At 38.5% G+C, this 14,300-nt stretch overlaps 1 protein-coding gene across 2 annotated transcripts in view; it reads left to right on the forward strand.

The window, feature by feature from the left end:
- Dgo (ankyrin repeat domain containing protein 6 diego) overlaps positions 1-14,300 on the forward strand; it is a 143,535-nt gene that overhangs the window by 33,662 nt on the left and 95,573 nt on the right. Inside the window, exons 1-3 of one of the 2 annotated variants that reach the window (XM_076762188.1) lie at positions 7,027-7,273; positions 7,703-7,808; positions 9,691-9,789. In XM_076762188.1, the coding sequence (XP_076618303.1) occupies positions 7,716-7,808; positions 9,691-9,789 (192 nt within the window). In that variant the 5' untranslated portion in view covers positions 7,027-7,273; positions 7,703-7,715. Of the gene's footprint in view, positions 1-7,026; positions 7,274-7,702; positions 7,809-9,690; positions 9,790-14,300 lie in introns of those variants that run through there. The other variant, XM_076762189.1, reaches the window with a different exon arrangement.

Here is a 14,300-nt window from a genome sequence, read left to right on the forward strand (position 1 = left end):
CTCGAAAGCATAACACGACGAAAGGAAACAGACTGGATCCATTTTACCAGTTTATGTGTTTTGCATTCGTACTTTTCGTGTACTCTCATGTACGGTTCGAAAGGAAAAGTGATGGAAATCTTATGGAACAGGGAGATTAAACGAGCGTAGAATTTCTAGGAGAAAATTATTTTACATGCTTATAGTATATACTTGTAATTATCTTGTCAAGGAATAATTAAAAGATCTAAAGGGAAATTGAGGAGTAAACGTGATACTTTGTAGGCAAAAAACTTGCTTAGGATACATTATTTCGCCAACCATTAATTATCTGATGATATCAACAGTGTGTAGTATTATATTATACGAAATCGAATATTAAACAAATTAATTAATGGCATCCACAGTGGCGGAGTTTCTTCGGTAATTTGATTTTAATGAATGGTTCAAGAAGAAGAACTTGTAACGTAAACACATCCACTCTTTCTCTCTATTTTCTTATTCTCTATTTCCGATCAGAGTTTTATAGTAAATAATTTGATTCGATCGACAACGTCTCGACTTTCGTTTATTAAATTGGAGAAATCTTGTTTGAATAAATTCTATTCTCGTATTTCACAGCAATAATATTTTGCAATCAAAAGCATTGGGCTGCCAATAATTAATGCCACGTACTCAACAAGGTTTCAAATCACTTTTCTACTTCGGATGAAACAGAATCGATCATTTGTTACGTTCGAACGCGAAGCTTTTCTGCTCGTACAGCGCGTTTCGAAGCCAGAGTTTGGCATTGCTTGATTAATTATCCGGGCGTAATTAATCGGTTAAGCGATACGATTAAAAATGTAGTCGTCAAAATTAATCACGATTAACGTTAGTCGATTACCGGAATTAATCGCTCGCGACGATTAAATTAATCGTTACTTTCGTGCGTCCATCGTTGATTAAATTAACGATTAATCAGACGTTCCTCGAATAGTTTCAAATTGTTCACTGGCTCATGATGCTTTTAGAATAAATTAGCTTCTTAAATATTTACGTATATTTTTGTTTTTAAATTCGAGACAAATAATAATGTACAGTATTCTCGAGATTATCGTTTCTGTTCTAGTTCGCGATCTGGTTTTTACATTCGGAAATACTGGTGTCGTTTACGCCATAGTCCTATCTAAAATTGATTAATGCGTTCGCCTGTTCAGCAAATAACATGCAATACATCACACAACGTGCAGTACAAATCTTCTATCCTAAAAATAGATACCCTATTACTTTCATCGATGGAGCATACGCTGTAAGGTACGCGAGTACAGGGACGATCATTTTCTGCATATCCACGATACTTCCCCGTGTAATTATTACTCAAAGACAAGCAAGCTATGAAAGTATGCTTTACGATCTTGTCTCTCAAGCAACTGCCTCTGATTACGGGTACATTGTACGTTCGTTTGCGGTCGTGATTCAAGGCTTTTTGCCGTGATTGGTAATAAACCGTCGCTTTTCCGGTCTTTCGAACTCTGATTGAATGTTTATCCGGTTGCACGGCGCTTCGATTATATTTTCTATTCTTTTCCCCAGCTTCTTCACTGGAAAAAATTCGCGATCATTTATAGTAAAATTACGAAAGAAATAGATTTGGTTTACGGAGTAGTTTATTAAAGAACGAACGATCGTATTGGCTATTGGGGAAAGACCACCTTCCACAGATAAAAATTAAATTAAAATGACATGTCCACCTTGTAACAACTTCTATCTCTAAAATTATCCTGTAATAGCATGTAACATCTTTCACGCAGAAAACCCCGCGAAAGTAAATTAAAATCGAAGGCGGGTAATTACAGTTCTTCCCGCGTTAATTTTCGCATTCACTGTAGCGATATCGGCGATAAAGGGACAATTTAACTCGAACAAAACAAGTTTCCCTCTAATCGAAGGAATCCTTGACAAACGAAGACCGATCCGATTGAAATCAATATCTCTGACTAATTACGTGGACACTGAGCCATTCGATCGCCATTTTACCTATAGCTGCGTTACAAAATCGATCTTTTTGTTCGACTTCCATCGAGGGACGGTCACCATCGTCGTGGTTCTGTTAATTTTCATTCGATTTGATCGAGAAAGCGCATGTTTGAAAAAGAAACCAGAGAAAAGGGGGAGGGGGAATTTTCTGCGGTCGGGTAACTCAAGATGTACGGTAATTAATGCCCTTGGATGTTTAATTGGAAAAAAGGATGCTTTACGAGCTTGCTTTCGATGAGCTGCCCCGCTCCTGCGCGTCGTTCGCTTCAGGATCACGGCTGTTGCCCGACATTCTCGTCGCTTTTCCGATCAGGATGAAGCGATAGGATAATCGGATCGCGAGATCGGCAGGACGTCTCTGCGTACAGACCACGGTTATCGCTCGAGTTGACTCTAGTCCAGTTTTGCTCGAACGTCAATTCGATCTTTCGATGGATACTTCAACTCTGATAGCTGTCTTCGTCGTCTCCGTGAAACTTAACGCTCTTCGATCGATTTGCGATTTTTCCTCAGCGTGCTTTAAACGCGATGTTACTTAAAATTTCACTATTTCATTGGTGAAATAAAATTACCTTATTTTAGGAATTAACGCCACAGATAGAGGAAAGTTTAGACCAGTTATGTACTTCTCAGAATCTGGTTTGTAATTTAAATTCCTCTGAGCCTTTGCTTGGAATGTAGATAAACTATCGAGGTTATAAACATGGGGGGAAGGAAGGTAATTTAATTGTATTTAACATTGTGGTATTGCAAAGGATAATTTTTAGAATTTTTGTTGAAAGCTACGAAACAATTTTGCAAGAGAATAGGGACGGTAAATTGACGTATTTTGGTAGGGTTCAGAGACTCGTGCCATGTATTAAATTGCGGACTTTTTGTTTTTATGTTATTAAACTGCGTTGTTAAGCATGGCGATTGCTTCGGTGAAAGACGTTCCCATCTTTATTGATCACGATGACGTGGGATGGACACGCGATAATTAAATCGCCGCGAGATCGAGAAGATATCCTTCCAAGGCGAGCTCGTCGCCTAAACTATTTGATCTACATATATGCAAGACTTAATCAAAATATGTGCAGAGGTTAATAATTTACTACGTATAAATAATTATTAGACCAGTAACAATATTTTAGATTCAGCTTATATACCTTTTCGATCGTTTTCATTAACTAATAGTAAGAATTTCGATTAATACAGAGAAATACAATTAGGGAAAAGTAAATTATACAGACACTATTGGAACACCATGATAGCTCCAGATGACTGTTTTTATGAACGTAATTTACACAGTCTAAAGTGGGAATGCTTGAAATCCATTCGGAGCGAATAGATACTTCACGCAGAGATAAAACAGTAATTTGTATGTCAAAAAATACATCTGGACAGTCATGATTTATGATGCTCTGGTGTGAAGTAATTTTATTAGTTCGATTTCAGATCAGAGCTGCTCGACACGTGCAGCTTAGCTATAAATTCAGCCTATCGTCGGTTTCTTTTTTGAAAATTGAAAACTGAATGTTACTTAGTGCAATATTCTTTTTCTGTTCACGATATATTTCAAAACAGTCGGCAGATTTTTATACGAGACTTGGTAGGTTAAGGGCGTTTTATATGCAATTAAAAATGGTGTTTACACTTTCTTAATGAAGATTTATTTTCGATGAATATTCAACGCGTCTAATTATATTACGGCGCTCTTATATTTCTCGTTAGGAACGTGTGTCGTGCTCGCGTTACGATATCAATTTCTCAAATATCTCTTAATGAGCATCGATTGACTGATAAAATACAATCGGGCGTGCTCGTACAAACATTGCTCGATGGGTTTACCCGGGGGTGCTCGAATGGCGCGAGTATTCGCGGATTTTAATTTACTTTCGTTTCACGGCACAGCCCTCCGATCGGAGTGAAATTCCTTTTGACTAGTAGATACGCACTTGGCGAGCTTTGCTTGTTGAGTGGAGGCCGTGCGTCATTAATCAATGTCCTCCGCTGAAAATTTCACGTTATGTTGATGCACCTGCGCGCGCTTGTACACGTGTGTCTACATGACATATCATTTTAATTTACGACGCTCGATGCTTGAGAAATTAATAGATCACGACGCCGGAAAAATCCAATAACGCGACGTGAACCACGGTGAGTCCTCGAGATACGCAGATTTGCATAAATAGTGTCCTACCTGACTCGATCACCTTAAACACCTCGCTTGCTTTCGAGATAGGAAACACTTCTGGACGAAAACATTACGCTTGGAAAAGGAAAAAATATATAAAATATATTCTGTTTGATTATTTCATATTTATACAGGTAATTTCAGACTTAGATTTATATACTATTGCTCTTAATAAAAATCAAAACTTTACTATTTTAAAATAAACTTTACTATTTTAATATTACCTGTTTTCAGAATTGTCAATCGTGTGTTTAAAAATTCAGTTATACCAAATATGACCCAATATATTATAGTGAGAAAGAAAGAAAGATCAAGGCTTGGGTTTAAGCAAAAATGGCTTGACACTGTCCACGTACCGATTTTTTTTCTCCTTGCAATACATTGTATTTATACCACTTGACTTACAACTAAAGCTCCGGAACGAATTAACCGCGTAAGTCGAGGGCTTACCGTAATCCGTTCGGTTCGCAAATCCGGAATAAAATATACAGTGGTGCTCAAGTTGGTAAACACGAAGAAATTTCACACCGATCGACGTGTGTACATTTTAGATAGCGCAATTTTAACGCAGACGTCCACGTCGGTAGGATGTCGTCTATTACGTCCGATCTTGGTGATTAGAAACGCCGCTGCTCCGGGCATTTTTCTTACGTTTCCTACGTTCTACGTATATAAAATATTGTTCCAGGACAAGAAACGCAAGAATAAGTAGAAAATCGAGCGAATAACACGTTAGTCAACGTTTACCCTTTTTCTCTGTAACAAGCAGTATAGGTACTCGAGTAGTTCCTGCTTTATGTAAGTTTTGTCATTACTCGGGTCGTTGTCTGGTTTCTTGTCTGGTTTCTATAGTCAAGTATTCCGAGAAAACAATTTCTTGCATCATTGAAAGTCGATGACAAAATTAATCCTGCAATTCGCAAGAAATTAAAGATAGCACACGCGTGGTTTTTGTTGCAATCTAGATAGGTTCTCTTTAAGCTTCCGCTATTTCGTACAACTGTGTGTTTATTTTAAGTGTCAGTTATTTCTCGTATTCTTTATAAAGTCGTATTATTCCTCATCCGGAGTCTCGAAGAGTTACGCGTCCTTAAGTGAACAGTCAAACAAGCGCATTTAACGAAGCACCGACGTAACGGTATTTTGCTAGAGTTTTAATTTACTGAAAGCCCTAACGATCTGCTCATAGAATTTTCATGCGGGAGAAATATGAATAGAAGTTCTTATTTACTATGACATTTATAAGTCGCCGCCAACATTATCCTTTTACAACGCAAACGTTCGTATAAGGCTGTAGCGTATTAATTATTGGTTGTAACGCTATAAAATTGATAACGTATCGGAAGAATTCAATTCTAATGGTTTCTAATTCGTATACCTACTTCCTGGAAACGTTCTTCTTGCAACAATTTTTGTTTATACTCCTGCTTCGATGGGATGCATTCTTTCGCCAGGGCGTAAAAAGCAGGCGTATAGTTTTATAGCGTAGGGGATACAATTTATCCCGGTAATGAACCGCGCAATCTATAATCGTTCTTTCAGTTCGAATTGCACAAGTAGAATACTAAGTAATCTGCCTTGTATCAGTCTCAATGTGGCAGACCGCTTCCTGATTGAATAACGATGTTCGCTTTTTATAAATCATAAACATAAATACGCTTGAATGATAGTCTCTGACAATGGCGCACCCAGAAACTTAGCATGAAGGGTGCAAATACCTCAGAACATATTAGAAAACTTTCGTCTCTAGTTTAATATAAAATTAAAAAGTAACGCGTGTACGATTCGACTTTTTGTCAGTGGTGAAATTAAAAGGTTCAGTTTGTTTAATAAAAATGCCAAATGACAAGTTATTAGTATTGTTATGAAATCTCTTGTTGGTGAATGGGAACGTTTACAGGGAGAAAAGTAAAAGGGAAAAAGAGATTCGCGATCGGTTGTATCAATCGAACGTTCCCGTTCGATCCCGTTTCTTTCAATCGTTTTTCCTTGATTCTTGTTAACGAACGTCGAGGTTTAGAAGCAGAGAACTTAATAGACGCCGTTCGACAAGCACGCGGATGCCCTTATTAAAGTAAAACCGATGGTTCGCGTACGTGCCTTGGGAATCGCGAGTGCGTGCACTTAATGCATTGACCGTACGCTAATTTTATATTCCGGAATTTTTTTTTTTAACGAGATAACGGCAATGCACCGCGCGACCAACGCAGCGAAGTGTGTCCTAGAAATGGGTCGCTCCCGCTTAATGGCCGTGGAACTGATTGGTGGCAGATTAGAACACGCGCGATAAGGAACACCCATTACTTATGCTACCATTACTTATGCAGATGTATCGGTACCTTCGAGAATTGTCTTTCATTAAATTTATCTGCAAAGATGCTTGGAGAATGCGTTATTAAAGGCCTGGAAAAATTAAAAGGCTAACCGATATGAGATAAATGCTACCATTATCAGTATATTTACTGTTTACTATTTTCATTTATATAGTAATTCTAGCTATTTCAACTTCTTTTCGATTGCGTTTGTGGTACCTTCAGATTGGGTGTTTACTGAAAACGTTCTAATATAGTAAAAGTTCTTTAGGTCATTGTTAATATGAATTTTTATATCGTCTATTTATGTTTGTCCCGTAACAGGAATATTGTATAAATAAAATTGTGTTTTTAAGGGAATTAAAATAATTTTGATAGGTGTTTATTTTGGAATTAGTGTCGTCTGGACATTTAAATGTCTCGTATGCATATGAATCTCGGTTGAGGGAAATTGGGATGGGTTCGTGGGTCATTTAATATTCTCCCGAGCATGGGAGTGACTCAGAACCGGAGGGATCATCCACACGGACAAGTATTTTTTTCGGTTCACGAGCCCATCGTGTCCATTGTCTCCGAAAACAATGGCGCCATGTATCATTGTTTCTTCTATAGAGGATGCGCGTCTTTTTCTTCGTTGTCACGCCCTTTCCTCTCTTGTAATGATGATCTGCCCGGACGGTTTATGAATGTGATTTCGTGTGTAATATTAATTTGGCCAGAGGTGACGTTCGGTTTAAACCCAACGAAGATGTCGCGCTTCGGAGAATCGTCTACGAACCACAGTGAGGTAAACATTTCCGTTCATTGATACATTTTTTTCATAAAGAAAAATGCATTAATTATTAGAGATTAGCAACATTTTACTTGGGATAATAAATGACGCAAAAGAGTACGATTTATCCACGAAAGTTAGATTTTTGTTTCTTCACTGTAAAACATTTCGTTCTACATTTCAAATTCTAATTTTTATTCAACGTATTACAAGTTGTTTACCTTTTATTTGGGTAGGAATTTTGCCCATCGTCGCGAAAAAAGGGTATCGCTGCTGTAATGTGACGTTGACAAATATGATCGTGAGGTCGCTTAATTCAACAATATTTACGCAAGAAACTCGCGACGCCGGCATATCTGACATAATAATCTAGCGGGATTGCATGAAAAGCGCGGGTTTTAAGCGAATTCCACTAATGATCGTCCATTTCCTCTTCTTTTGCAGATGCGTGGCTGGAATGGCAGAAAAGTTGCGCGAGGCGGCCGCACGTGGCGACGTTGCCCGGGTTGCTCGTCTCCTCGACGAAGATATTAAACTATTACCTGACGAGGTGAGTGCATTTCGTCGCAAATATACAACGAATTCTAAATAAACTGCAAATTGCTTTCTATAAACTTCACTGTTCAGAGACCAACAATTTTCATGATATTCGTAACACCGTAAAAATCACTGATCAAAAGTAAGTTAAAATTAGTATACACATAAAATTAGTAGCATTTAATAGTTCGAATCTTCGTTTGGACTTGGAGAAAACTTCTTTTTTTCAAATCGAAATTTTAAGTCTTGTTTTGAAGGAGAAAAATGAGGTTCGTAAAAGGCTCGGAATATAATGATTGTTATTGGTCTCAGCTTTAATTATTACCGATGAAGTCGTAGATTGATCGAACGAGGACCTTATTAAATGGATATGAGGTGCGGGAATGCGGTATATTAATTACGTTACGTATTTGCATCTCCGTTGTGACAGTCGCCGTCGGTGGGAATGCAGATAAGCGTGTACGGTGGGCATTTGTCAAAATGTTGGTTCGTTCGGCCCGAGGCAACCCGTCCGATTATCCATGCGTTCATTACAATTACTTCTTCCTTAATTGCGCCGATGAAATTAATCGCTGAACAGCTTTTTCTTCACCGCTGGCTAAGTTGAAGCCCAAGTGTTTTATTGCGAGCGCCACTAAGTCGAGAAACGTTCCGGCGATACATCGATAGCGAATGCATGGAATAATTGTAATAATGGAGATCGATCTCGAGGTCGAAGGAAGCGTAACAGCTTTTTCAATCCTGATTGAATCACATTTATAGAATCATTCCAGCGTATTTGACAAAACAGGACAGATTAACTTCGACGTACGATTATGTATCAATTTCTTTAACTAAATTATAGTAAATTCTATCAAGAGATTGTAAGCTTTAAAGTTAGTTTGAAAAGTCGAAGGTTAAAACTATTTCAAGAAAAATTGATCTTTTAATCTGAAATTATCTAATCAGCTTCCTTAAGAAATAACGTGGCGATGAAATATGAGAAGGCTGAAGCAGTGGTTTTCCAATTTTGTTTGCCTCGGAGGAAACTCTGGAAGTTAGGTGTAATATGTTTAAAGGAATATCTATTTACGCCTGTTGAAAGTTGGTTAAGCATTTCTGCTCGAAGCAGACGTACGTCGGCCCCGTGGAATTGTTATGTTGGTTGAAACGAAATTTATGTTATCTATAAGTCTTTTCCAGTTGATTTATCTGTACAACTATTTATCAATTGATATATTACACTTCCTGCATCTAACGAACGCGGATAAGGTATACTTCTTCATTAACACGCCTGCGTTCGTTTGCTCTATTACTCGATGCAACGACGCACATCTGCAGGAAATTCGCGTATACGTACGTCGTGAGCGTGTCGAAATGATGTATAACGCGATTTGTTAAGTTTGTATTACATACTATTTACGTCTCGAACGTGTCGTGAAAAAATACTACTCCTACTCGTTTAATTCTACAACCGTGATTACTAAAATACTCTCCGTAGATGGAATGTTTAATATTTATTATTCGTATCGAAGTAGCAAAGCATTTATTTTTCAAATTAAAAATGAAAAGACACACTGGGACGGATTAGAATTCAAGGATTGGTTCGTGGTAAACTCGAACGAATATCGAGTCGTGTTGGTTGAACCCCTGTTAGGCTAATTAAGGCTGTGTCCTGCTTCATCGAGCTAATTCGACACGAGGAATGCGTGTGTTACAAACTGAAATGCGGGTACCTATTAATTGCGTCGCTAATTGATCCCTACGATGAATCAAGAAGAGCCAATTCAGAGTACAGTTTTGGAAACTTTGTTTGAAATACTTTGTTAGTATTTAATATTGATACCAGGCGCAGCTCGAATATAATTGAAGCGTATGTGTGGGAGCAGACACTAATAACGTATATTATTTCACAGAATGGCAGAAGTCCTCTTCAACTGGCAGCTGCAGGCGGCCATGTGGACGTATGCGAGGCTTTGCTTCTTCGAGAAATCGACGTCAACGCTGCAGACAATGTGAGTTATATCCACCAACTTCCTTCTCTTTCTCTCGTTTTATTATTTCTCGCGTGAGATGACCGCGTCACAAATTACAGTTCGCAGAAATATCATTCATATGATTGCGGCATCATTAGAGAAAGCACAATTTATACGAACAGATATATTCAATTACTGAAAATTGCTGTTCCAAATAGGTCGCTTCATTAACAGAATTCAATCGACTTTGTATCGTGCATAATCATCCATTGTACTATTTAGTCGATTATCTTTGTGGGAGCACAAGTATGATTGCACAGTATGATCGATTACTGTTTTCTGGACGATCCAACAATTTTTTCTTTTTCTAAAAATCGTGTAATTTTTACTGAGAAGAATTGAAAGAGGGATGTAAAATTCTTTGAAATAACGCATCGTTTTCGAGGAAATCGACGTTGAAAGATGTACCAATGCATGCACGTAACTTCTAGGTAATGACTTGGTGAGTTTTAGCGTGCATCAAATCAGTTGCCTATTTCGAAGACGTAACGAGCATCGAATATTTGCCGGAGGAGATTGTAATTGCATTTCAAATTGTACCTAGAGATTCCAGCACGATAGAAAGAGTTCGTAACCTACTACGGTGTGCCCAGATCATTACAGAACGTTGCCAGCAATTTTTAGAATAATCAAACTAAATATTTACGAAGTACACTTTCTGATCTATCGAATATTTTTCTTGCTTAATACTTTTCGAGGATCTTTAATCCAAAATTAAGACACGAAACGCGCATCTTCGACCGTAGTTAACGGTTCCAAAAGTGTGGACATTAAATTCTGAAGCGTCGAGCAATTCGAAATTGGCTAATAATTCACGAGCCTGGGTGGGTTATTCTGCATGTCGGTTGTGCGATATATCAATACGAGTATACAGGCTAACGAAGGATGCAGGGATAATTACTGTGTAATTACGGGTTTACGTAGTTGACGAATGAAAGGATGTTCTAGACTTTTCGGTTTTATTTGACGTCCGCATCCGAAGTACGCGAATAAAAGAATTAATCTTGCGAATAATCGGATCAGAAGATTCAAAGTCAAAGGAAATTATTAGAAAATTGTAATATCGTCGTGATTTAAATTTAAATTTGAAAGTTAAAGTATTGGAAGGTTAAATAATCTATCATTCCTTCGGCCTGTCCTCCTGTCACTTCTTACTCCGTTCAAAGAAATAGTTCTTATAACATTGTTTGAAACCAGTTTTACACCGGGTCCAGCAACACGAGGTTTTATACCAACAAAAAAAGTCTTGTTCTATTCTTGGTTTGCTCCGGTGCTAGGTCTTGTTTTATCCGGATTTACCAACCTATCGTTTGACTGTTTTAAATCCTAGTCCAAACCTATCTGACTGTAAGCTGTTTCACATTCGAAGTAAGACATTGTAAAAATAAATTGTGGTTTCAAACATGATGTGCATCGATATTTAAAAAAGCCATTAAATGACTGAAACTAAACGTACAGCAAATGGGATGGTACAGGACGGATAAACGGCGTGTAGCGTATAACGGAAATTAATGGGATAGTGTGTCGTGTCATTAGTTTTTGGCGTGAAGATTTAAACATGGATACGAGTTTATTATACGAGAGATCCTACAAGTTTTCGTAAAAACATTCCCAAGTGTGTTTCCAAAAATGAAATGAAAATGTCGTATAGACGTGGGTCCATCAATTGTTTTATAAAAATATGAGCAGGCAACTATGATAATTCAACTTATAAAATAACTCTAGGAAGGTAGTCGTGCAATTTGTTCTCTCAATGCTGGAACAGTTGAAAGATTAACAACGTTTTGGCCAAGATTAAATGCATATTGTTCCGCTAGTCTCGAAAGGATTAAGTGGTCAGTGGTTTATGTAGTAGTTCGTGTTACGCAGAGAGGGAACAGAAAATCGCCATTGAGTTCCCGGTAGTAAGAAGCTGAATTCCCTAGAGAGGAAGGAAAGAATGTTGTTGGCCGTATATCTGATATCGTAACGAGGGAAGACAATGATTCATTCGAAACGTCGAAAAGGCAATCGGGATCATCTTCGTTATCACGTATCGAGATCCGGCTAGACCCGAGCGTGGGTACAATGCATCCATTGGTGCAGTGACTGACGGCCAATCTTCTTCCCCCTGGCTGCAGAACACGTTTGGCTAGATCTTGCCAGCGAGGGGTACCAAGGTGCCTGTATTTAGAAACAGTATACACGCGGCTGGTGGCCGGGGAATATTCGTACTAAATTCCCGTGAATATCTTCTTGCTTCGCCGCATACTGTGACACAAATTGTATATTTCTTTTCGGATTTTTACTTTATAATCATGTCAGTTTACCGGACACTTCGGTGGAAGGGGACGGGCGGTGCTCGATTAATAAGATGGGGAATATATTTTCCTGGACGTTTCGTTGGGCACGAGAATATCCCGTTTTATGCGTTCCCAGATTATCGTTTCGGACGACAAATGTACGTGGAATGGTTATTGATGAATTAATTTATATTCGCGAAGAAACGCTCAAGTTTACTTTTGATTCGATCTTCAGTTTCGCGTATTAAAAATACAAAAACTTTAGACGCGTGCAGTTCCGAAGTTACTAGTGTTTTATCCATAATTGAGCCGCTGTTAGAAGCGGTAAAGCTTCCTCTTTAAAATGGTTTTTGGTTTTTGTCGATCCGACTTTCCGTTTTCGAGATATCGTAATTTATATGAAGAGGTAATTTTTAAAATTCCACTCTCCGTCTTACGAAAGCCTATTAACGGGTATTAAAAATATTAAAACTTTAGACGCGTGCAATTCCAAAACTATTAATGTTTTATTAATAATTAAACCACTGTTAGCGACGACAAGGCCTCCCCTTTAAAATGATTTTTGGTTTTTGTCGATCCGACTTTCCGTTTTCGAGATATCATCGTGTAAAGACAATCGTAATTTTTAAAATTCCGCTACGTCTGACTCTCCGCCTTACGAAAGCCTATTAACGCGTATTAAAAATACTAAAAACTTTAGACGCGTGCAGTTCCGAAACTACCAGTGTTTTATTAATAATTGAGCAATCGTTAGAAGCGGTGAACCTTCCTCTTTAAAATGGCTTTTGGTTTTTGACGATCCGACTTTCCGTTTCGGAGATATCGTAATTTATGTAAAAGGACATTTTTCTTAATTTGACTATCTCTGTCTCCGTCTGACGCGTCGCGCTGGACCTCTTTGTCTCGTACGTGATTCGTAACCGAGTGACCTAGTTCCGGGCGTAGTATTTCCAAGAATTTACTACGCGCTGTTTACTATTGTCACGCGCGCGAGATCAATGGATTCGCGCGAGCGCAACGAAACGTAAACAAACCCTATCTCCGAAACTAACCACCGCATCGACTTGAAACTAAAATCGCTATATCTCGGGAACTAATAAAGCTATCGGCTCGTACAAACGCTCATTTTAAAGGGCATTTCATCCCCTATCCGATGACTATACCAACTACTATATTTTATGCTGTCTTCTATGTTTATTTTCACATTTACTTTGACACTGCATACCTAAAAAGGTTTCAGTAATTCCTATTGATTATAGGACTGGTGTACGATACAACTGTATTATAAATTGTTTATCTAATTGAATATGAATTTAAATTTGTGTACAGGATGTTTGCCTAATTACTAGCCAGCATTTTTTCGCCGATAATAGTTTTCTCTGGAACTATCCACTTGAAGCAAAATTCGTTTTCAAGGGGAATTGATCTATTATTAGACCTTTGAAATTAGCTTAAGGAGACAGAGCCGGAGGACTCTATCTCGCCGAGAAACGGGAAGTAAAATGAAACTTGGCGAACCTGTCTCCTCGTACTGTATCTTCATCCTGACCGTGTACCATAATGGACGCGCGGTCAACGCGAATATTTCCCATCGAGAGATGAATTGGTATCGTCGGACGGTTAAAGAACGGTTAAAGGATCTTTCACCTTATGCCAACAGTTCTTGGCCTCGGCTTTTTGCCACAGGGTACAGTATCAGCTTATAGTGGCGGATATACGCGGACCTTTTGTCTGCATAAGGCGATCCGGCGAAGTGCAACGTTGCACAGAACGCAGCCACGGTATCTGCAAACGAAAGTTCGATATTTATTGGTGACCGATGCAGAAACGTACAGCGGTCCCTGTCTATGCCCTTTTCGAATCGTTTGTACGCGCGCAGCCAGGATTATGGAAACGCGAAGACATTATGCGCGCTTCCAGAGAAGCTCAGACGGGTTTTTTGATTCGTGGAATGATGAAGTGCGAGCTTCCCGTGGACAGATCGAGCATTTCAGGCCTTCGAAGAAATTTCTCTAACGAGATCACCGAGGTTCTCGAATTTTTCTTGCCTCGATCGTAAGTAGCACGTACGTTTTTCACCGGAAATCACGTGACTTCGCTTGCCTGGCGGTTGTAAAATATAACAGGTATTAATAGTGTCTTTCATTAGTGGAGAATAGTCGTTAAAAAGGTGTAAAGTGGTAGAGTTTATTTATTAAAAGTTTCGTT

This window comes from Colletes latitarsis, chromosome 3 (genome assembly GCF_051014445.1).
Source record: "Colletes latitarsis isolate SP2378_abdomen chromosome 3, iyColLati1, whole genome shotgun sequence".
In the NCBI taxonomy this organism is placed as follows: domain Eukaryota; kingdom Metazoa; phylum Arthropoda; class Insecta; order Hymenoptera; family Colletidae; genus Colletes; species Colletes latitarsis.